General features: G+C 37.2%; 1 protein-coding gene across 1 annotated transcript; it reads left to right on the top strand.

Annotated features, from left to right (window-relative positions):
- Positions 1-1,517: 1,517 nt before the first annotated feature.
- On the top strand, positions 1,518-26,199 carry KAZALD1 (Kazal type serine peptidase inhibitor domain 1). Its single transcript, XM_034439938.3, has 5 exons — positions 1,518-1,847; positions 9,690-10,302; positions 12,967-13,127; positions 21,267-21,414; positions 22,107-26,199. The coding sequence occupies exons 2-5, from the start codon at positions 9,753-9,755 to the stop codon at positions 22,199-22,201; spliced, it is 954 nt and encodes a 317-aa protein (XP_034295829.2). The 5' UTR covers positions 1,518-1,847; positions 9,690-9,752; the 3' UTR covers positions 22,202-26,199.

The raw sequence follows: 26,199 nt of genomic DNA, 5'->3' as shown, positions 1-26,199 counted from the left end.
AGAAACTGAGATGTGTGAATGCTAATGAAAAAGTAGAAGATAATACACACATCTACACAACTTATAAAATAAGCTATAGGTCAAAGTTCAGTATGTCAGGAGAAACATAAAATTAAATTGAAGGCAGAGGGAAATGTATGAGGGTAAAACCAATAGGGTCATGAATGAATAGCTTCTAAAGGGATGTATTTGAATGCAAACTTGAATCAGTGATCACTACGGTACATAAGAAGTACATTAAGATGGTTTGCTTATATAGAAAGAACTATTAGTATTGAATTACAAAACAAATATTGAATTACAAAACAAATATATATAGCTCAAGAAGAATGAGAGGCTTGAGAAAGTCATGCAGTTGATGAGATTCTCTGAGAGAGAGAGAGAGAGAGAGAGATGAGAAATTTGAAGAACAAAAGGCAGTGTGTGAAGTGTTGCATAGAGGTGAGGAAAGCAAAGACAGTTGCAAGGATAGAAAAGTATGGAGAAGAATAGTGAATGGTCTTCATATAATTTAGATTTACTTGCTTTTTTTTTAATCTCATATATTTTTTTAATCTCATATATTTTTTGCTTAATTTTTTACATCCTTCACTTTCTGTATATTATATTGCTTATTTCAAAAAGAAACAACATACTTAATATGTTGTACTAACTAAGTACTAACATACTTAGTATGTTGTATATTTCTAAAAGGGGGTCAACAATAATATCCTTATTTCTTCTTCTAAGACATTTTTATCCAAAGTGCTAACAGATTATTCATCCACCTAAGAATATAGTTTAATACAGGCAAGAGTTGACCAGTGGGTCTCATTCTCTCCCCCTCACCCCCATCCCCATGAGTTTCAGAAAAATCAAATGCTTGCATGCTATTTTCTATAGTCAGCCTCCTAAAGGCATTAGTTTAATATGGATTTTTTTATTTATTTAGTAAATTTATGATTTTGATTTGTAACAACAAATCATGGTAACACAGCTGCCTTTATTCTTTTTAGAATCCCAAAAATGCATAAAGAGTCAATTGTAGACTTCTTTCTTGTTCTCATATTTCCTCGAGTACAATTTTCATTTTGTTTTGTGCTGCTTAGGTTAAAAAAAATGTTGATACAGGGCATGCTTATTTTAATAGTATATTTTTTATATGCAGGGTTTTAAACATTAATTTTCCAAAATCTTTTGCTTTCATAAAATGGATTGTATTGATAAAGGTAGTGTGCAAATGAAGATAAACTAAGGCAATAATAGAATACTGTTTGGGAATAGCACTCTTATCAACTATCTAACATTGCTTTATCTTGCTATTATTTCTATAAATATGAACTTTCCCCCCACAGATATGGATAGGCACATCAGACATTTCTGGATACTTCTTGATTTGGCAGATTAGGCAAACCTATTTCCCAAGATATATATTTTAGAGATGCTGAATACCACTTTATACTATATAAATTGGGGGTTCTTTTTCTCCAAGAAGCTATTTCTAAAACAAGCAGTGAACAAGGTATATAGTTACAACTGTAGTTGCTCAGTGGAGTTGAGAGGGAGGCTGCTGCTGGGGTTTACTTCTGGCTGTTCAGCATACAAGCAAATTTAGTGGCTAATCAGGCAAGTTTTCATCGTTGTGGATGTGTATATGTGGGGGGAGTTCCATAAAGGCTGGGTCCAGGGGATCACATTTCATTGTGACATCATTGGTTCTTGTTTAAGCAGTGAAACAGAAGACTAATCCTTTGGAAAAGGCAAACACCATCCAGCACAACCTAAGCTGAAAGAGATACTCAGAACACTGGAAGCAACCGAGCAGTGGATTTCGAATAAGCTGCCAGCTTTGCCCTGTCTGACATGAGGTAGGTGTCTCTAACTTCCACCAAAGCCTAGAGAGCACAGCTGTTGCCAGATTTAAACAGTGGGGTATTTTGGAGCTGCTGTGCTTACTGTGTGTATTATGCTAAGAACCAGGAAAGCTCTCAAAAGAAGGAGACATCCATCATAAGAGTTACACTCCCTCTCCCCAGATTCTGTCTATCTAGATCAGATATAAGTCTTATAAGGATGAGGTATGCCCGGGGAATTACATGATGATCTCTTTTTAAACCCAGAAACTTTTTCTTGATGTTCCTTGTAGCCTGCAATAACTGCTCCGTTCCTTGAGAGTTCCTGAAATGGTGTTTCTTTACATTTTGAAGCATTTGAACTTTTGGAAAAATAAGTATTTCAGATTTGACTTCATATTTTAAATTAAATTAGATAATGAATCCTTAGAATCCATTAAACCTAAATGGGATAAACATCTGGATTATTCCAGAGAGTTCTTTTTATGGGTGAAGCTATTGACATCTGGAGTTTCTACAAAGTATAAGGTCCGTTCCTAGTTATTTATTGGATAACTGGGTTATTAAACATTGGATTATCAATAATCAAACTTGAATGAATAGGTTGAGAATAATGTTGATCAAGAGGTTTGGTCAAGAATCTGTTTGGAATAAAGAAAATGCATCCTATTTATTCTGATATGCACTTAGCTTCATTCTGTGATTTAACTTTGTGGCAAGTGAACCTTCTTAAAATCTTTTTTTAAGCTAAAGTGTTAATTACAGTCCATTATATGGCATGATCAATTAAGGTCTGTCATATTACTGATACCATTCCTTGTTTACCAATATTAATGACTATCTAGCAAAAAGTTTGATACAAGCATATTTGTGATTAGGAGAAAGAAAGGACAGTTCTGTGAAGGCTTGGCTGTCAAACCAATTTAGCCTCAATGTTCAGTATTTAGTGTAGCATACTTTCCAGAAAAAAGCAGAACTAATCTATGGATTAGTTTGATCTGAAATTCAATAGCTGATTTGTAATTCAATGTTTTTCTATAGTCAGATAGGTGAGACAACAATTTATAAATTTCCAAGATAAGGTGTCAATTAAAGAAATTTGGGGAGATGGGAGATACTACAAAGAGACACTGAAACACTAAAGTATATCCTTAGAACTGGTATAAGTGATACCGAGCAGCCTGGAATGACTGGATTTGGAGTCTTCTGTTTACCTATAAAAGTCTATTTGTCTACAAAGCCCAAATAGGAAGATGAACCTGGGATACTAGACTTCTCTCTCAGCTTCCAGATATTTTATGAAATATATATATATATATGATACAAGATCTGACGGAAAAAGCAATCTTTAATGAGTTCTCTTTGTAACTCCAAAAAGAGAATTACTTTTGAAGAAGAAAACAAGGAAGCATTGTTATATAGCAGAATTATACATCAACAATTAAATAATGAAATTCCAATCTGTAAAAGAAAAACATTCTGAGCCAAAATTTGCTATAAATTAGAACCATGCATTCATCCTTCACTTGATAATACTATGGTTCTAAAGAAAAACAGGCATATTGACTTTAAGATTTTAAGGAAAATCTCCAAAAACTTCAGATGAGGATGTCAAGCATCAAACAAGAACTAAAGTTGCCAGCTAATTACAGTGGTTGGGAAACATTCATAATGACCCCAAATATAAGCAGGTGCTTATTATAGCATCTCCTAGGACAATGTGTCTCAGCCTTTGAGATGCTGGCTTGGGAATTCCGGGATGAGTTGAAGTCCACTCATCTTAAAGTTGCTGAGGTTGATCAATACTGTTCTAGACTAATCACAATTGTCATTAAGCGGGGAGGGGAGGGACTAGTCTCCATTACTGTCATTTTGAGACACTGGTGACTGGATGTCTATAAGCCCATGATGGCGAACCTATGGCATGGGTGCCAGAGGTAGCACGCAGAGCCCTCTATGCTGGCATATGCACCGTTGCCCCAGGTCAGATCTCCGTGGTGTTTTTTTCGTGAACTTCTGTTTCTCTGCAAATGGCAAAACAGAAACTCACACACAAAAAAAGATCTTAGCTCTTGCCTTGCTGCCGGTATTGGGATGTCCTGCCTCCTGCTGGCCAGATGGTCTTCGGGTCTCTGCTGTGCATGCGTGCATGTCTGCGCATGCGTGTTTGCACGCACCTTTCAGTTTGGGCATGTGCACGTGTGCAGTTTGGGCACTCGGTGTCTAAAAGGTTTGCCATCACTGCTATAAGCTATTGTATCTTACTAATGTGGATAGATTAGTCCTGGTTTTAGCTACCTGCCAGAAGCCGTTGAAGAAACGGTTCTTCTAGAGGGCATTTGAGGCATGATGCCTGAGGTATTTTTGGACTGTCTTTCTGAATTGTTCCTGGATTTTTGTTTGTTTGTGTGCATGTGGCACTGTTGCATAGTAGACATTTTTAACATTTATATTTTAGACAAACCATTGAGAATCCTTTGGGATATAAATGCTACAAACAAACAAATACATTACGATCAACCCAAGTTACCCACCAAGTTTTTTGAACAAAAATGGTTACTAGTGTGTAATTCCATGACATTATCTTTTTAAAAATCCAGGCAAAAGAGTGATGGATGCCATTGATAGTGCTAGTATATTGGAGAAAGGAAGGGAAAAATTCTTTATAGGCAGCCTGCCCTTGACCTAAAAATAGCAATCAGACACACACTGCCATTACCCAAGGGCTAGATGTTTAAGAACCACACTTAGCTCTCTGATGTAATGTAAGAGGTGTGATTACTGCATCGTCTCTGGCAAAACAGCCTTTCAGATCTTGAATGAGGTAGCTGAGAAAAATGATCGTGGATCAGGATAATGGAGCACTGGATGAATGTTTTCCCCATCATGACTAGTCCCTATTTGACCTTTCAGCCTTTGTTACAAGCGAGTCCTGTGCAATAAACTTGAATGGCAATCTTGGGGATTAACAGTTTTAGCTTTACGGCAAAGAAATAGCACTGATTTAAATATTGTACAAGCTTGTGTTCTTGGCTGGTTTCAGCAACAGTCCATAACTACCTGCTTAACTGAGAGCCAGTTTGGTGTAGTAATTAAAAGCATTAGACTAGGAATCGGGAGATTGTGAGTTGTTGTCTTGCCTTAGGAATAAAACTAACTGGGTGACCTTGGGTTGTTTCTTCCCTTCAGCTCCAGGAGAAAAGTAATGGCAAACCACTTCTGAAATTCTTACCAAGAAATCTAGAAGGACTAGTCTAGGCATTTGCCAGGAATCAACATGATCCCTTTCCCCACTTAATAATTATCTATTTCTGTGTTGTTCTTGCTTTGCATACAGTCCTTGATATATAACCAATACTTAATTTTGTCAATTAAAGAGTCCTATAATAAATTGTATTGTACTGCATGTCTTTGAAGATTCTTTATATCTACCTATCCAAACCAAAAGTTCTCCAATTCCACCACTCTTAGCACAGCTGCCATAAAAACTTATTCTTAGTATTTCCAGTGTGCAAACCACTGATTACCAATGAATAATTGCTATCTTAAGAAAATTAGTATTCAAATCATGTGGAAAATATTTAGTTCAGGATTAGGATTAAACCACATTTAATTCTAAATAGCATTCCAAATGTCGCCAATGAATACCTGGGATTCTCTTTCTCTCTCTCTCTCTCCCTCTCTCCCTCCCTCCCTCCCTCCCCCAGCTACCAATTGGCTGAGGTTTAGGCAAAACACTGACATGAAGATGTTAACAAACAGGCACATCTAGGACTTCTACAAGCTAGAATTTGGGAGTGGATTTATTTTAGACATGTTAAGTTTAGGTGAAAGCGTACAACTATTTTCTGTTATCTTCATCTGTAATTTAGAGGAAAATTACACTAATGCTTCTCTATAGTTTGCTGTCAATATTTGGTAGTGTGATTTCTGAATGCATTGGGGGGTACAGAAAAGGGTCTTGAGGCCACTTACAGTCAGTGGGCCAACGTTTGCCATGAACAAAGAAAAAGAAATCTTTCTCCTTAATTTGCAGGAGAAAGGGAAAGTTTGTTTTTCATGATTGTTTCTTCAAAAATTGCAACAATGTTTGCTCTTATATACCCTTTTCAGGGTTCTTCACCTATGTTTTCATGGTCCCTTGTGCATTGATGTGCACAAGGAACATTTACTGTATGCTGAGTGGGGAATTCCAATAGTTGAAGTCCACACATCTTAAAGTGGAAAAGTCTGAAAGTTTGAAAAACACTGTTCTATTCTGACCCCTTTGTTATGGAAATACGTTTTGTGATCAGTGAGAAGAAGGGACATAAAGAGGGTGCTTAAAACTGACAAAATTTAATTTTAAGTTGAAAAGGTTGGGGATTGAAAAATTAGGACTATTGGAAAGGTACTAGATGGACTCATTGATTTTGGAAGAACTATGAACAAAAGGGTTCTAATTTTCTCTAATCCTAAAGGAAGAATTATATCAATTTGAAGTAAGATGAAGTAAAGCTTAGTATTTATATGCATAAACTTCTGTAAAATCATATAGTTTGGAGAGTATTTAGAAGATTGTTTCACAAGCTGTTTCTCAAATTTTGTTTTGTATCATTCAGGAATAATCTGGGTCATTTAATCCAGTTGCTATGTAGGAGGTGCTTTAAAAAGATTAAATAAATATTAGGGGCAGTCTTCTTAAATTTCTGGATAATGTAAATAGCTGACATAAGCACAACTCTTAACTGCACGTATCCAACTCTGATGTGATTTATTAATTTTTATTTTATGTGTTAACTATCTATATAAAGAATCTGCTCTTGCACTATTTCCGCTGACTAATATTATGGTTGTTGAAATTGATAAAACTGGAATGCCTTACCACGAAGTAACAAGAATATTCCATAATCATTTGTCAACTTTTATTGTCAACTGTCATATGTATCATTTCCATTTGAAATATTTCTGAATACTGTACTTGTCTCTTTCCTTGTACATTCTGCTCAAATAGTTCTGCTAATAATTCCAGCATATGGAGCATGTTACATAATAATTCAGGGGAGACTGGGGTTTGGGAATTTCCTCCCTTAGGCTTCTCTCTGTACTTCAAAGGCGCACCCATGGGCTATTTGTTTCTGGCCCTTTAGCTCATCTGACCTTATTTCTCTCATGTAGCTATCACTTCCATTTAAGATCCTGGAAGATTACCACACTGACAAAATTTGCTAGACATTTACAGGAAATCAAGCAGCTCTGTCTTCCTTTCCATTCAATTTTGGGGAAGTAATTGAGGCTCTGGACTGGTGAAATGAGTAATAAATTAGATGAGAGTTAAGGAATTGAAACGTAATCCAAGTAAGATGCTGTGCTGTTGCTTTTGGGAATCGACTGATCCAGGAAAGTGTGTACAGCTTGTTCTGTATATGGGTGCTCTGTCTCCAAAAACTAATCTGGCTGGTTGAAGGTTTCCTGAGTTTGACATTTCTGGATGTTGAGAAGGCCACAATAGGAGTGTTTCTCCCCAGCTTAAACTGGCATGCCAGCTGGGATGAAGGCAGACTTGGCTATACTTACACAGTAATAACATCTAGCCTGAACTATTGCAATAGAGTCTCACTGTCTTTGTACAGTGCTCAGCTGAGAAACTGTTCAGTTAAAAAAAGGGGGGGGAGTTAACAAACATTTCCTATGGTGAACATATTATTCTTATACTATTTCAGCTGTATTGAATATTAATTTATTTCTGAGGCCAATTCAAACTGCTAACAGTATTGTCAGTGGGCTGGGACTAAAATATCCAAAAGACAGATTCACTAAACATGTATCAGTGCTTATGCTCTGGGCAACATCTGGATGGCATTGTTCTATTTTTACTGTGAAGTTGCCAGCAGCTTTACAATTTCACTAGTTTTGAAGGCTTTTTATTGTTGTTTGCTAGGTTCCATCTCCTCCCCAAATTCTTATATGTGCTTTCTGCGGTTTTAGTTTAATTCATCTGTAAGTTACCCACACTGAAGGGTAGATAAATAAACAGATTCCTTTTACATAAACTACTAAACTAAATCCAGAGATATTCAAGAGGAAGACATTCTAGCAGTCTTATTATTGAAAAAATTATCATAGAAATGTCAGAATTTTGACAAAGACAACATTGAGTTAAGTATGCATCTTGAGTAACAGATTATGCAACATCCTAAACTAATCTTATCCTAATGCTGGAAAAAAAAATCTTTCCACTCCTGAAAAGGCATTTTTGGAGTCAGGCCTATACATTTAACCTTAAATGACTAAGCTCAGTAATTGAACATTATGTAATTGGGTAATGGGAAATAGCAATGCTGCTTTTCAAAAAAAGGCAGTTATATTAACTCTCTGAAGACAATTTAGTACTTCATTAGAAGAGCAACTGATCATAGCAGTAACTGCTTTTCCATTAAGAACACACATCTTGTACCAGTCACACTGCATAATAAAAAATTAAAGAAGTCCTCTAAATTTTCTAATAAAAACTGAATCCCCTATTTAAAAAATGGGACATCATTGGCAGAAACAGTTACATCAAATGTAATTAATCCAAGATACTAAAGGAGAAAAACATTTTGTTCCAGAAAAAAGACTTGCAAAATATAAATTTTCTTTTTTACAATTAATGTGCAGTTTGAAAACTTTCAAGAGGCTCTTCTATTGCATATCCTGTGTATGACATTTGTTCTTTATATTATTTTTCCATATTTATATGTGGATACATATTAAAATATTAAAAGAATTGTTTTAAATTTAACTGCTTTTTGATAGCTGATTCAAAAGCATATTTTCAAGAATAATTCTTTTTCATCATTTGCTTATGGCACAATCTCACCCCCCGATTTAAAAACATTAAATTGAGTTTATACAACTCATTGATAGGGGGAAAAAAGGTAAGGGCCAACTACTTGCCCATTCTGACATACAAGATGATACAATTGACTTTTTAAAAGCCCAGATTAGGGGGTCTATAAAAACTCACCATGTTCAGCTCCACATCAGCTGCATGATGACAGTATAAAAAGTTGGTTAATAAGTTTTGAACCTGAAAGAGGTTCTTTCAAAGAGGTTTCTCTGGCACTTCATTTAGTGCCAGAGATAAAAGAGGAGCTTTAGGAATTTGACCTCCTCACTGATCAGCTATCATTGAAGCAATAAACCTTGAATCCTTGTACTTACTTGAAGAGATATAAATAAAAACATATTAGCCATATTTTACTCAACAACTTGCTTGGAAGTAATACAATAAAAACTGTATCTCTATGTAAGTGTGATTCTGTGTTTAAGTTCTGAGAGTTCTGCAATGATTCTGTGCCCTGCTTTAGATTTCCTTACTTGAGTCTCTACCTATGGACCTGTTACTGTCAACTTAAATTTAATAAAAATAAAGATATTTATAAAAATATTTAATAAAAATATTTAAATAAATAGAATCAAAATGATCACTGATGTTTCTGTGTCTTATATTTGTCATTCATGTGCTGATACTGATATGAAAACGGAGCCCCTGTGACCCTGCTCAAGAATTTGTTATGCCTCTCAGGCATAAATGACAATGCCTTTTGCTGTTGTGTCCCCATCATTTTGCAACAACCTGGATGGGAGGTGTACCTGCCTCCCTCACTGGCTGATCTAAAGACTGGAACGCTCTCTTGATAGTATAATTTGCCTGAGAGCTACTTACACTGAGAAGAGTCAGCCTTTCATCCTGAAAAATCACAATAAGGGGTTCAGATCATCAATGGGAGGCATGGAAATATTGTTCTCAAAATGTTCCAATTCAAGTATTCATTTACAGAAACTGATAGGTGAAATAATTGCTGCATCTGAATTCCTTCCTTTTTTTTGCAGGCAGTGATGTCTTTGTGGTTTTGAAAAGGAACAAGTAGTGAATCCCCTTCCATCGCCCCAGGGATGGTGACAAGCACGGGTGACAAACAGGTGCCAAGTTCCAGTGAACTAGTGAGAATGTCTCAACCTGCTACCCTAGCTTCTCTACAAGTCACTTTTCTTATGCTGTTTCTCTGCTGGGATGCCCTTATTTCGGGACTGCCCATTGGTCCTGATTACTTGCAACGTGGCTGGCAGAGGCTTCTAGAGGAAGGGGAGAGTTGTGTAGAATGTAGATTGGAAGAATGCCCCACTCCTCGTGGTTGCCTTTCTGGAGTGGTCCTGGATGCCTGTGACTGTTGTTGGGAATGTGCAAATCTAGAGGGACAGATCTGCGACCTGGACCATACCAACCACTTCTATGGCAAATGTGGGGATCATTTAGAGTGCCGTCTTGATTCCGAAGACCTGCAACATGGCGAGGTGCCTGAGCCCCAGTGCACTTGTTTATCTAACCAAGCTCTTTGTGGCTCTGATGGCAAAACATATGCTCAGATCTGCAAATTCCAAGAGGTGTTTAATTCCAACCCTGAGGCTAATCTCACTGTAGCTCACAAAGGACCTTGTCAATCAGGTAAGGTCCACTGTAAGTCCTCTTCCCCAATGCCTGTGTGAGTGTCAGAAAGGACTGATTTTAAATGTTTTGAAAATAAAATAAAATAAATGGGAAACGATGATTCTACACTCTTACATTTTCAAAACAAAAAATGTCTGGTGAAGTAATTAATCTGATGGTTTAAAATTGGATAAGAAAGATTGGTCAAAAACAACCTGGTTTCAATAATTTTGCAGTTCTCAGAATTGTTTTTTTCACACATTCTGCTATCTAGTCCTTAACGCTGGTACCATTTATCTACCATCTTTCTCTACAAGGACTGAACATATTTCTTAATAGTACACACTCAGTGTGTATCTATTGTTTCTATGGAGTGTTGCAATCATAAAGATCTTAAAAAGAATTAAATAATTGAAGATAAGGAATCAATGCCTATTGATGAATTCACCCAGGTAAAACAGTCCTCAGCATTAAGATGAACCTGAATATCTGGAATTCCACAATGACAGGCTGTTACTTTCTAGAGCTAGACAACCCCAAACAATTGTATATAAAAATAATCGCTAGAGTTAAGGTAAGTGCTAGAAATATTTCATGTGTAACAAACATTATATATTAGGGATAGCAAGTGTCATCTGGCATACACATTGGTCTGCATTGATATACTATTCTAGGATTTCATCATATAGCAGAACTTGGTAAATCAAACCAGACTAGATATTGTTCTAGATGTCTGCTACTAAAACAACGTTTACATATTATACATAATACATATCTTCTGTAATAACTGTAAGGAGCGCTACAAGCTAGGTTTGTGGCTTTGTATCCCATTTCTTGTTGCCAAATATGAAGTTACAAAGATACAAAATATGTACGAAATCTCATGAGATACTGAGATGACACTGGTAATAAACGGGGGGCTAGACCTGCAAGTGCTGAAGGAACTACCTCTAATTTGATCTCCTTATCACAAGGAAAGGAGATATCCTGAAATAGAAGAATAAACTAGGATTCCATGTTGGTGATGGTTCGGTAACGAAAAGCAAATTTAGGCTGGTTGTCGAGAAACAGAAAAGAATGTGGGGAGATAGGATTGTGATACTGGAAGAAGTGAATGTTTCTAATATTTGGTCTCACAATGCTACGTGTTATTGAAAAAAAAGGCTGAAAGATTAGAAGCTGCTTTCTAATAAAACATAAATTATTCATCTAGCCTGGCATCTAATATCTAACTGGCAGGGCAAGCTGAGGTAAAAATCTATCTCATTACTATTGAACTTTTTAAAAACGAGAACAAAACACTGGAGGTTCCAGAGCTTGAATAAAAGTCATTCTGTATGCAGAACTTGTGCTCTACCTACCAGCCAGCTACCATCTCTCCCCAGGCATCAAAGCTTAAAACAAGAGGAAAAGTGAGTTAGCCAGAAAGCTTAAGTCAAACCCAAGCATTTGACAATAAAGCAAGCTGATTAGCAGCTGCCACAAAGCTGTCATGTTTCCCCAGCAACAGGAGGCAGCAGCAACATCCCTAGAAAGCATTTCATTTAAACGACTGCGACAAAGCCCCGGACCACCGTTTAGGGGCCAAGGGCCCTTGTTCACAGATGTGCCATGATGATGCAAATACATTCTTTATAACAGCTGCTGATGGCCTGGCAAAGCAGCACTATTTAGCTCAATCATAAAAGGTTTTCTGCTGAAAGGAAACTGGGAGTATAGTGCAATAGTTCATTTATTTATCCTATTTATATGACCATCCATCTCAAACATATGACTCTAGGTGGTGATCAAAAAGTAAAAGGTAAAATATCATAAAGACAATAAAAAACAAACATAGGAGCTGAGATTAAATAAAACCACAATATACTTCATCACTATAATGGAGCCCAGGGCTTGGTTCCAAACTAGGTTTTTAAGGCCTTCTTGAAAGCCTATAGCAGGGATGCTATAGGCTTTTCTGGACCGAGTGCCCAAAGCGCACGTGCACAAATGCACTTGCTTGAATGCGCTTGCACCCGAACCCCCAAAGTGCAGCCCCCGCACATGCACCCCCCACATACACACACGGCCTGCTGCACGCACCCTGCCCCTGCGCATGCAGTGCATTCCCCGCATGAGCCCCCCACGCATGCGCAGCAGAGACCTGCTGGCCTGGGGAAGTGCACGCACATGGGGCGACGACCGGGGTGACGACTCGTGTGCCATCACAGAGGACGCTGCCTGCCACCTCTGGCACGTGTGCCATAAGTTCGCCATCATGGGCCTATAGGGTTGGAACAAGCCTAATCTGCAGAAGAATGATGTTCCAGAGGGCAAGCATTACAATAGAAAAGGCTTTCCTCTAGTGGATGGGACCTAGAACATGCCTTTCCTGTTGGACCTCATGAGACAGGTGAGGAGAGACAGTCCTGAAAGTAATCTGGTCCCAGGCCCTTGCCATTTTGAAAAGTTTAGATGTTACAAAAAAAATAAATAAAAATAAGACAGGCCTTGACTACAAGCTAACTATCAAAAGGTGAGAGTGATTTAATCACCATATGATTAAAGGATCTCTTGAAATGTGTACTAAATGGTAACTTCGAGGAATCATCATCTCTAAAATTGAGCAGAAAAGATAATACTTCCAAGGACAAATAAACTAGAGATTCTTGACTTCTCAGATCTTTTTCTGGTCTTTCCTAGAGCCCCATATTGTGTCTCCTCCTTATGATATCTGGAACATCACTGGGCAAGATGTGATCTTTGGCTGTGAGGTCTTTGCATTTCCCATGGCATCTATTGAATGGAGGAAAGAGGGTCTGGATATGCTGCTTCCTGGAGATGACCCCCACATTTCAGTTCAGGTAACCCTGAAAATCTAGTCTACCCTCAAACAGAGGTTATGTGTGGTATAGGGAATATGGTCCTCCCTTTAGCTCTTTGTATATGGTCCTAAAGTGCCACTATTTATATTTAATTATTTTGTCAGATTTATTCCCACTTTCCCCCTAGAAGCTCAAGATGGCATATGTAATATTGACTTCTTTTTGGTTTTGTTGTTTTTTTTTGTTTTTTTTTATTGAAAAGTTTTAAAATATTTTTACAAACAAATCCCCCCCCTTCCTCCCCCCACCCTTTCCCTTCTCCATCCCCCACCCCGACTTCCCAGAGCAAAATACAGGTTATAGCATTTAACAAACATAATCAAGCATAAACAAACTAACTATAAGCTCTTCACTCCCCCTTACACTTTAACTCCCCCATACATACCAAAATATAAGAATATAAGAATTCATCTAAATATTTCATTCATAAGCTATTTGCAACTTTTTAGTTCCATATTTGTTTTGAATATAATCAATCCATCTTCTCCATTCCAATATGTATCTTTCATTCGAACAGTCCTTCAAATATGCAGAAATTTTAGCCATCTCCGCCAAATTAGCTACTTTTAATGTCCATTCTTCAATAGTAGGTAAGTCTTCCTTCTTTCAGTACTGCGCCACCAAAAGTCTGGCTGCAGTTATTAAATTCAAAATCAAATTAGTCTCTATTACCGTACAGTCTGTAATTATACCCAATAAAAACAACTGTGAAGTAAATTTTATCTTCTTTTAAAGAATATTTTATATAATCCACCATATCTTAATCCAAAATGCCTTAATTTTTTTACATGTCCACCATAAATGATAATACATTGCATCATCACATTTACATCTCCAACACGTAGGTTGTAAGCTTGGATACATACAAGCTAACTTTTTGGGATCCAAATGCCATCTATAAAAACATTTTGTAAAAATTTTCTCTCAAGTTTTGGGCTTCTTTTTGTTGTTGTTCCAACAACAGCATTGCGGGTGAAGTTTGGCTGAGAGAGGGACAGATCCAAGTCATCAACTGAGCTTCCATGATTGAGGGTGGGCTTGAACCTGAATCTCCTAGGTGAGAATTTTAATAATAACATCTAATTGGCTCTCAAAGTTCTTCAGATCTTCCATGCTATACATTGCTGATTTACAACTTCTGCTTGCTTAACAAAAGATGGACTTGCTTAACAAATGACAACCAGCTTTGGACATGCACAGATTTCTTCAAATAACCTTTGTTTGTTTGTTTGTTTTGCTTTGTTTTGTTTTTTGGCGCTGCTCAAAATACAGTTAACCAATGAACTATTCTCCATTTTTCTTTTGTTTTTCTTACTGCAAGCTTTAATTACCATTCCATTTTTACTGCTTGTTCTTTTGTTGGCCACAATTACACACATTTGCATTAGCAATTGGAAATATTGTAGTGATCTATGAATGTTCCTAACATGGATCTTCACAGAGGTTAACAAGCTTGGGAAGCCAGCCTAAAATAGAACTTAAAAGCTGCAAAGTACTTAGTGTTACACCCTTCCATTTAAAGGGTGTGTGAGGAAATCCTAGGAATCATTTATGGAAACTAAAATTTCTACTATTATATGGAATGTTTGGGTGGGGTAAAAGCATATGTCAAGTCACAGTCTGGTTAGGGGGCTGGGATAGTTCCATGTTATGTCAAGAGAAACAGTAGGATATGTTTGTGATAGCATCTATCGTTTAAAATAAGGGACATTTTTGTTCCTTGCATTGTTGTATCAAACTTCAACTACTCCTTTGACATAAGTGCAATCACACTAGTCCAAGAAAACAGATGAGGAAAATACAACTGAACAAATTAAATTGGAACCAGGAATTGCTTTCCTAAAAGAAAAAGCTAAAACAATGGGAAACTCTCCAGAGAGAATGTCTGCTGCTATGAGTTAATTAAAAATAGTCTGGGTGTAATGCTAGAGAATATGTTGCATCAGAAATGTTTAGTGGAAAAATAGATATTAAGCAAGATTACCAAGATCCTAATGCACTGCTAAATCTGTATGCAGCATGGGATTTGGAGATCTTTTTTAGATAGTGGGATTTTAAGAATGTAAGCCTGCACACATTTATCTTAAGTGAAGTGTAGGGAAAAGAATGATTGTACAGGCATATGGACCCTCAAGGCTTTATAAAAGATTTGACTTTCATATACAAACAATTCCACCCTATCATTATATATTTATCATTGTCTTTGTGCATTTTTTTTTGCATACTTGCTCTTCATGCATGTATATAAATCTTCACACTTGCAATTGTACACATGAAGTTTCCTCACCTAGAGATGTTAATCCAACAGATAGTGGGAGAAACTAAAGATGTGTGAGCAATGTCAAGGGACAGAGTGCCTTGGAATTATTGTTATGTGAGGGTAAATATTGTTTTGCTAATGTGGTGAAGTAATTAAAATGTTGGGTGTGGATCACATGGGGTACAATGTTCTCTCTCTTGTATTTCTGTAGGGCAGATATTCTAAAATATACCTTGTTAGAATAGAATACAAATGTGTGTGCCCATTTGAACTGGAAAGTAAAACAATACAAGATACTAGCACCTAGTATAGGAATCTCCATAAAAAAATATGCCATGGAGTAGTGCACCATGCCAATATCCGGGCAGAATGGATGTCAAGCTGTTACGAGATGAAATATCCAAATTATCCACATAGTAGCCAGATTTTGTATAGCTGCTGTGAAAAAAGGCTGATCATGCCATTTTATTGATTCATGTTTTAATGTTAAATCTGACTCATTCAGCAAGTCCAAAACTTTGACTTTTGCTAAACAGGAATTTGCTGGTGGAATTTGACAGAAAAGTTTCTAACAAATTTTCTAAGTAAACTGAAAGTTTGTACTTCAGCTAATCTGAGAACCAGAAACAGGTGGAAATACAACTTTTTCCTAGTGCTACTCCACCCCCACCCCCTCCCCAAAGATGAGTGGATAGAAATCTGTAGTTATGACCTGAGAGGTATATTTGTGTACCTACCTGAGAGAATCTTGACCTATATTCATAGCAGGTCCAAGCTTGTGTACTTCTCGAAGAAAAAGTGAAGATTGGAGCAATAAGGAGGCGCTTCAGCTGATGAGAAAGAATTTATCAGATCATAGTAAAGAAACACTACAATGGAAACTGATAGTAGAATCAACACTCTATAAGGAAGAAACTCCAATAAAGACGTTTTCATAGCATGGTTTCAAGATTCTTCCTCAGATTATGAATCATTTCCAGAAATCTATGTTGCCAGGCACCATGGAACCTGAGTTACCACTGACCTCAACTTTCTTAAAATGAACACTACAATTTTGACCCAAACCTGGAACTTCCTCCATCTAGCCTCAAATAGGCCAGCAGTTGAAAAGTGAACAACAATGGGCAGAGAGAATAGGAGTGCTCAACTTCACAAAGAGACAGCAAGACTTTGCAAGATTACTCAGGAGAAATCTGCTAGTGGAAACCAAATTCGTTGAGAGTCAAAACAGGATCAGAAGCAACTTCTATCTAAGGATCATCATGAATTTGTATCACAGAATAATGCTATTCTGCGGTGACTTCATGAAATTCCTACTGCGGTCTCCTCACTATCAGGTTTTTTTCCTGGAAATTTGACTTAGTTTAGTTTGGATTCATAACCTTGCTGTTATTTTTCCCCTAGTGCATAGTTTACTTGTAAAATAGCCTTCGCATGTATAGTCCTGGACTGGATTAATTACCTTGAGATAAACCTGACATATTTATTGCTATTGAAGCAGATAGCCATAGCCATTTGTGAGGCCTCGATAGGAATAAGCCTAGTGAATGAAAATAACCAGAATCAAGAGACAAACGTACATAAAGACATTGTGCACCATGTACTCAGAAAGAGTTTTCAGGCCTTTGTGGCTGAAATGGGCTCAGATAATTCAGAAAAAGAGTGACAAAGAAGAGCCATGGTAATTGGTAAGTGGTAATTCTCCACTATGAAGAAGTGAAACGTATTTATATTTACCAGACACATTAGCTTGTGAGGTGTACTGATTGCTAGGAGCAATCCTTAAGGATACAGCAAAACAACATCCTAAGCATATCAGATCTAACAATTACTGGTCCCTGCTGATACAGTACCTATGGTGTAGGACAAAACACCATAGATTTTAGCAATCTTAGAAAAAGATCAAGACTTTGGGGGCTCAGACAGTATTCTCATCATCATTCATGCAAATGGACCAAACATCCTTTCTTACAGATGAATCCCTGGCTACCCAAAATGTGTTGGCAGGAGTTGGTTTCTGGAACAATGGTCTGTTAATTACATGAATGTGGGTTGTAGAATGAAATGGTATTTTTAGAAAGTATTGCTGGAGTTCTTGATTTTAAGGGAAACCAAGACTGAGTGGAATCAAACATATATTTTGTTCTCACAAAAATGGATTTTCATGTGAGCTAATATAACTAGAATTTCATGGTAGGAAATTCTTGTGGAAAACTGAATCAACAAGGAAAATGCAGCTTGGTTCCATTTTATTGTGTTTGGATCATATTTCATTTCATACTGTGTCCAGATCTGGCCATAACACTTTAAGGAGGATTCGGAGAAACAGGAACAAACTTAGAAAGGCAGCGAGGATGATTAGGATATTATAAACTAAAGCCTTTGGAAAGAGATTGAAGGTGCTAGGCGCACTCTTTAAATATCTGATAGGAAATCACACTGAAAAGGGCAATACCTTTTCTTTATTGCTTCAATACACAGAATAATGAATTTAAGTTAGAGAAAAATAGATCCCAACTGAATTCTAAGAAAAAAATTCTTTTTTTTTTACAGTCAAACCAATTACCCAGTGAAGTTGGCTCCCCTTCATTCTAAGTGGTCAAACCAAGACTTAGTAGCCATTCATCAAGGCTGCTTTAATTTGGATTTATGCCCTAAACACAGGGGTGAAATCTACTTACCTTCCTTACCGGTTCGGAAGTACACGCGCCGCACAGAGGGTAAAAAACACATTACTTCCTGGTTAAAACCAGGAAGTAACGACACCTGGGCGGGTGGGCGGAACCTCACACCGCCATCACTACTGGTTCTCTGAACCACCTGCCACAATCGCTACCGGATCGCCTGATCCAGTCTGCACCAGGAGCATTTCACCCCTGCCTAAGCACTGGATGAAACAAAGGCCTAGTTACCCTTTTCCAATTCCATGCTTCTCCCAGTGGCTGAATTTGGCCCAGTCACTTCTTTTTACAGAAGTTTGTTTTACAGGATTGTTGCTGTGGAGATTACATGATGATAAACTGAATTCCTTCAGAAATTGTTGGATACAAGTCCATCAAGTAAAATATAAATTTTGAACTGTCTGATCAGTCTAATAGTACTCCGCAATATTAAGAGAGAGATGAGATTTCTAGCAATTTGGAGTGCAATTATGAAACTTTGGGTATCTTTCCTCCTGTCTCTGTAACAACCCCCTCCCTTTTCCCTTCTGGTTCAGCCCCTGCCAATACATTACACATTTTAGAATCTGTTTCAATTTTGCAGTGGTGTTAGATAACTAAATGGTTATTCCAAGGCAGTTTTTTTTTTTAATCTGTCAATTGATTATGCAACATCTTTTTTTGGGTGCAATTCACTGTTCTGACCTGACAGTGAAAGGAAAAATCTGGATGTAGGCATTCACATAGAGACATGGATTCCATGCATTCTATTTACAGAGAAGACTAAGAAATGAAGACAATATGTGGGCAACTTCCAAACTTCCTCATTTAGGCTTTAAAAGAAGAGAGAGAACATATACTGCTGCTAGTTCCATCTGTAAATAATTTAGATTATTTTCCATTATGGAAAGAACAGCAACATACATTGGTATTTTACATAGTCTGAAATGTCTAGCACATGACCAAGTAGAAAATACATATGCATATTATGTGCATATAGGATTAAATGCATGCTTTTTAAAAAAAAAAACCTTAGTTCCATAAACATTATGTACAGTATGTTGTAATCACACACCCACAATGTGCTTTGGAATCAGGCTAAAGAAAGAGTCAAAAATAGTATGGAATCCAACACTTTCCAAATATATATGGAGATGATGGGATGAGCCTAACCAATGGGAATACAAAAAGAGAAGAGCTGAAAACTGTAAAAAGACAAATTTCAAGTTGCAATGTTAACTATATATCCATGAATTTAGTAGTTAAACATATTTTTCTATTGTGGTGCCTGCCTTTGCACCAATCTGTCCCTGAGATTCAGATGGTCCCAATTCCCTTTGTTTGGAGGAAAGCTTTAAAAACTTGGCTTTTACTCCAGGTTTAGTCTAAAATGATAGATAAATCCATCTTCTGGAAGGTGCAGTATAAATGATATAGGTGCAATATGTTATCTCACGTGTTGCTAATCAAATTCATTTCTTTTGTTGATATAAGGTTTTTTTTTAATTTGCAATAATATTTGGAGATTTTTATTTTTTGTACACTACACAAAGCTGTAGTTATACAAAGTTAGGTGACTATATAAATCTTCTAAATGCTGTGTAGTATGATGATGGAGACTTTCTCAGATAAAATGCTCAGCATAATAGTCCTGCCAAAAGACAGATAACATGTTTGATGTTCTAAGTTTGCAGCTTTTTGAACTCAGAAAAATACCAAATGTTTCTTTTTTAGATATACTGATTAAAAGCATGTATTTGCATGAATGAGTAGATGTGATTATATAAAACAATATGATTCAGGGAGCTGTGCTGAAGCCAACACTTCATCCTACATGAGTTATATTTTACAATATTAAGCAATAAACTTTAGGTTACATGTGGACTATCTCTACAGCTTTTTGTGAAAATCCACATACACATGATTCCTTTTTCATGTGTAACAAAAGAATAACATAAACAAGCACAATAATGTTACAAAGAAACAAAAGAGGGTGAACCAAAAATAAAGCATGGGAAAAGTAAAGGAATACACTGAATTTATTTTAAAGTTAAAATATGTTTAAAGTCCAAATTGAAATTATATGAATTTAGATCTGGGCAACTTGCAAGTAATTTGCATTTATTACATTGTCTTTTGGCATGTATGTGTCACTCCAATTCAGAAACTCTGACTGGTTTATCATAACCAAATACAAAGTAGGATAAAAGCAATAGAAAGAAACTCAATACAGCTCATAAATCCAGCCCAATGGATCTGCAAATTGGATAATCTTTCATCAAACTGCTCCAGAAGGGGTCTTTTTACAACTCTTCATAGCTAATGAAGAGGGAGTGTTCTAATATCTGATATAAGCTGTTCTAGAAGAGAAGGGCTATCACTGAATATTTTTGACAAAGGGGTTCCTGCATTGGAGGAGGGATTCTCAGCAAGCCTTTGCTTTGTAATCTCATCAGTTGAGCAAATTCAACCCAGAGCAGAGTGTTTCACAAATATCGAGATCCTAAGCCAATGGAATTAATTCAACAAAATATTTTTTAAATATGGATTTAATCCCTCAGAAGATGTAGAGTAATGGTTGTTTTTAATTTCTGTATGTTGGAAATATGGTTTGGGCCTGCTCTACAGTATCACTGTGTTGCTTTAAGGTTTATAAAGTATTAAATAGACTGTTCAGAAAAGAAACGAGTCAAAGATATTGAATATGAATTACTGATGTATAAAAAAATGAGGAGTTCGGATTTGTCATGCATGGTCAGTGGTTAAGAGTAGTGAATGATTCTAGTATATCCAACTTAAAATCCAAGATGGAAGATATTCCTAAATTTTCTATCAACTAAGGGAAAATGAATCAACATGATTCTGCATACTGAAGTTTTAGTTTGTTGTTTGAACTTTGACATGATGTGATATTTATTGTAATTATTTTATTATGTATTTATTAAGGTAAAGATCTTCTACATCAGAATCAATGCAGAGTAGTCATAGCCATTTTACCCATGGAAGCTCAGTGGGTAACTTCAGCCTAGTTTCTGTCAACCTAACCTATCTGTCGAAATTGTGTCACAGTCATTGATAAAAATGGCAGGACAGTTATCAATAAACCCCAGAATAAAGTTTTTTAAAAAGTTTTTCCCCAATGGAATCATACAGTATACAGAGAGAGATTTAAAATGTGTCTTATGTAATTGGCTGTAGTTTAGGGGAGGTCCTCAGAAGTATGAGGTAACCAGCTGGCTTCAAATCCAAGCTGTGCGGTTGACTGATGAAGGAACTTATCATTGCTATGCAAGAAACAGTGTTGGACAAGTGGCAGCTCCTGCCAGCCTTATGGTACTCACTCCTGGTAAGTAGAAACTAACCTTAAGTCATTCCTTTAGCCAACCTGTTTGTCTCAACAGTTGGTTTTCTCTTGTGTCCACCAGTACCCACACGTGTCTTCTATATTCTGGAAGTTGCTAATGTCTACCTAGTCATTAGTTTTTATATTTTATATATCTTGTGACAGCATAGAGATTGAATTTAGAAATTTGGAAATATGGAAATCCCTCTCCAATTTCACCAAGTAAATTATTTATTTTCCATGCCCCATAAAATGTTGTTATATTATAAAAATATAAATACTGTTTTGTAAAGAAAGGGAACTGTGTTTCTTCTTTGCATTTCAAACAGCACTTTGTAAATGCATGGCATTGCCATCAAAATAGCAGCCTTTGTCCCATTGTTAGGAAAAGGATAGATGATTTCCTCCAGATGTTTTGGAGTTCAGCTACTATCAGATCCACTAGCTTGGTCACTGCAAATTATCTGAAACATCTACAACCAATATGCTAATTGCCTGACAAATTGTTTGAAAGTTACAACTATGCTGATAGCTTGTAAAATTCATAGGCAGCACCCATTATCCAGTTAACACAATTTATACATTATTATTTGGAAATGTAATTATTTTAGCCAACAATTATTAGCAGTAGATAAAGGAGGACAGTAACTCATTTCAGATGGTAACCATATGCTTTGTGTCCTATATTTTTGCAGATCAACTGAATTTAACCTCACTGGCTCTGCCCAAGGGGCCCAACCTGGGATCAAATGATGACTGGGCGAGTGATGAATTGTATGATTATTACTGAGAAGGACATATATAGGACAGCATTCATAATGCAGGGTCATTTGTATTCTTTCCCATTTGAACATTTATTTCATCATCAACTGGTACCCCAGTTCCCTAGTTTAATAATTAATATGGAAATTCTAGGGTGAACTTAAGGAAGCCAAAGGAATTTTTTTTATGGAGAGCTTTAGTATAAGTTAATTCTGTCAAAATCAATATACTTAATTGTATGACCAATCCCTGAATGACAAGTACATCAAAGCGTACTTGTCGAGAAGAGAAGAAGTGATTGTATTTAACTGATGCAAATCAAATGGACTTTGATTAGCTTCTGGGGGAGTATAATTTCATTGATTTGATGCCTCACACTCACAATTATTCCTTTTCTAATTGCTCAGAGATTAGACTACATTGATGCATATAATTCAAGTAGCAGAGATCTTGGAGAAAAAAAAAGAAGCATTTTCTTTTAATAGGAAGCCTAAGAACTAAAATCTCTAGCAAAATTCAGTTTAACTGCCTGTTTGGTACATTAAAGAATTTAAAGGAGGAAAGATTAGATCAGCAGGGAAGAAAACTGCTAAACAAGTTTGGGAACAGCTTTTAAAATGGAAGCCAGATTTCAAAGTGTGCCAAAACACATATACTGTATATAAACTGGATGAGGCGTGCAGGATATTATTTGGTGAGTATGTTGTCACAGGTTTGGGTTTCCTCGTTGCAGAAAGAAGAATGAATGCAATTTTAAAGTGCTGATCAAAGAGACCACAACTGAAGCTCTCCAAAAATAGTAATACTGGTCAGTGTCTCTATTGTGAATTTAACTATTCTTCAGCTTCACTGCTAACTGGAATTCATAGTATATGCCACCTTTGTTTTTCAAGTTTTTCTTTTCTTTCAAAGCCTGAAAGTCTATATTTACATACCATGTATGAAAAAAACAAACCCTGTCTCAAGGTAGTTTCTTTCAGATGTGAAATCTGGAAAGACCTTCAGAAAAACCTAAAATAAGATCAGCATGAATGGCAATGGCTCGATTTTGATTAGGACCTAAATATATCTGATCATGATGACCCACACAAAGCTATAAATGGTGAAGCAGTGAATGTAGCATCTGAGCATTGGAATTTAAGCTATGACAGCTGCATCTGTTCAACTATAAAAATAAGTAGGTGCCATTGAGCTAATTATTCTGTCTAACCTACCTTATTTTGTATGTTGCTGGCAGAATTAAAACAGGCAACCAATTACCTTGCCTTAAGATTATACATTACCTCTAGAATGACTAAAATACATAAAAGTAATAACTAATGAGTGCTCAACAAAACAGCACATTTGGATGTTCAGCTTGGACATCCAATCTATCCTACTCAAAAAGTCCTGTTCCCTCAATTCTGGATGCTTCTTCCCCCGTGTTATTTTCTCTATGTATGAACTCACCTAATTCACAAGACCAAAGACAGTTTACAAACAATAAATAATAGCTACAAATAATACTCCAGTTACATAAATTAAAAGTATCCCATCATGATTCTGACCCAAATACTCTGCAAAACAAAAAGTTCTGAAATGCTTCTTATGGGTTGCAAATGTAGGAGCTTCATAGACGTTAGAAATCAAGATATTCCAAAGTATGGGGCAGCCACCAAAAGGATATTCACACAAACATGCATATACATACACCAGTATCTTCACATCATGTGGGAAAGAGACCCTTAGCATCTCCTCCTGAAAGCATGGGACAGGTCATGATCTTTGGGGGAAGATAATCCTCTACGTATTCAGTGTCCAAGCCATGTAGGGCTTTATTGAATGCAGAAGCAAACTGGTAACCAATGCAGTAATACTAGAATTGGTGTATCCTTGATAAATCCCTTAATACTTTTTAACAGATGTACCATAACATTCTGGACCAATTGTAGCTTTTGAATTTTCTGCAGAGTGGTTTCATATAGAGTGCAATGCAGTGGCCTAGCTCCACAGTGATGACAGCCCCTCAGTCTAGAAAGGATTGCAATTGTTATACCAGCTGAAATTTGGCAAAAGCATCCTTGGCCTTAGCATCTATCTGTTCCTCTGGCAAGAGCCTTGAAATCCAGAAGATCCACCTCTATATCTAGGAACCTGCTTCTTCAACCTGCTTCTTCTTCCTATTGACAGCCAATGGTTAAACAAGAATTGAGCTACGTAGTCCATGTACTGAAAACAGCAACTCTGTCTTGCTGGGATTTATTTTGAATGTTGGCTCTTTCATATTATCATAGCCTTCAGGCATCATGCCAGGATTTTGATTGCAAGCACAACCAGGCACTAGGATATACCGTATGCCACAGAGAACCCAGATTACATCCTTCCTCTCCATAAACTCAAAATAATCCCCAGATAGTCTTGCAAATTGTCATCTGAGTTGTCTCATTAAAGAGATATCCAAATCCAAGAAATTGTGAATAATTTTATCTGTAAAAAGGCTCATAAATCTGTCAGAGTGTCCTATTGGAGGATGATCCCCTGCCTTCTTTTCAGAAGAAAGTTGGGCACAAGTTGATAGATAAGAATATGCAGACATAATAAATATGGAAAAATAAGCATGCTTTGCCATTCTTATTATCATAGTACTGTGATGGCGAACCCACAGCACGCGTGCCACAGGTGGCACGCAGGAGCATATCAGTGGGCACGGGAGCTCAGCTCTGGTGCAACCGGAAGTCGGCAAATGGGCCATTTCCAGCCTCCAGAGAGCCTCTGTGGGGGTGGGGAAGGCCGTTTTCCCTCTCCCCAGGCTCCTAGAGAGACTCTGGAGCTTGGGGAGAGCAAAAAACTAGCTTTCCAGTCCCACTGGAAGTCAGCAAATGGGCCATTTCTGGCCTCCAGAGGGCCTCTGTGGGGGTGGGGAAGGCCGTTTTCGCCCTCCCCAGGCTCCTAGAGGCTCTGGAGCTTGGGGAGAACAAAAAATGAGCTTTCCGGTCCCACCGGAAGTCGGCAAATGGGCTGTTTCTGGCCTCCAGAGGGCCTCTGTGGGGGTGGGGAAGGCCGTTTTCACCCTCCCCAGGCTCCTAGAGAGGCTCTGGAGCCTGGGGAGCGCAAAAAAATGGGCCTACTGTGCCCACCGTGTGCCAAAAGTGGGGGGCTCACGGGCACATGCGTCGGAGGCATAGAATTATGGGTGTGGACTTATGCTTTTGGCACGCAATGGCAAAAAGGTTAGCCATCACTGTCATAGTATATCCTCCCACCTTCATACCTGTGGAGCAGCAGGGTTTGATCATCCATTTCTCCTTTTTAATTTTCTTAGATACGATATATGGTTTCTTAAACTATTTTCTCAATGTGATTCAACTCTTAGCCTCCACCTCAGCACCAGTGATCCTGCACTTGCTGAAAATCAGGAGTGAAAAACTCCTCTTTTGTTATGCCATTTGGGCGGGTGAGAAAACATGTTCGTTGGTCTCTGTTATGTATGAAAATGGCTGTCTGTATAAAAGAATCAGTTGGTGTGCACTAGGTTTAGAATAAGTGTTTGGATGCATTTATGTGTTCTATGTAAAGGATAATGGGTTGGCCTGCCAACTTTGTTTTTGATTCCATTTATTTTTGTTCTGTGGTCCCTGGACTCTGCTTGGCTCCTGATATAAGATCCATCTATCCTGAGCAATTCTGACCATTTTAAAGTGAAAGCACCACTTCTGTCTTGTGTGTAATGGTTATTTGTGAATCATGATTTATGGTTTAGAATATAATACAAACCCAGTCAGTTGTGGACTTTTCAATAAATTTGAAAATGAGTAGACAGTGAAGTATAATAGCTGTACAACAATGCAATATCATTGCACTTCGTATTCCATATGGGACTGGATAAGAGTACTCATGTTTAAAAATATAGTCACCAGAAAAGAATATGAGGTATTTGTCTAAAACCTTCTGAGGTCAGAATATTGTACCTTCTTTTTTATTCTGGAAGCTATCTTCTCATTCTTCATGCAAGAAGACTTAATAAAGGATTTCATTCATGCTGCTGAA

Source organism: Pantherophis guttatus, chromosome 6 (genome assembly GCF_059756535.1).
Source record: "Pantherophis guttatus breed Tessera chromosome 6, ASM5975653v1, whole genome shotgun sequence".
NCBI lineage: Eukaryota > Metazoa > Chordata > Lepidosauria > Squamata > Colubridae > Pantherophis > Pantherophis guttatus.
The sequence above is the reverse complement of the archived record's forward strand: the minus strand, read 5'-3'. Positions and strand labels throughout refer to the sequence as shown.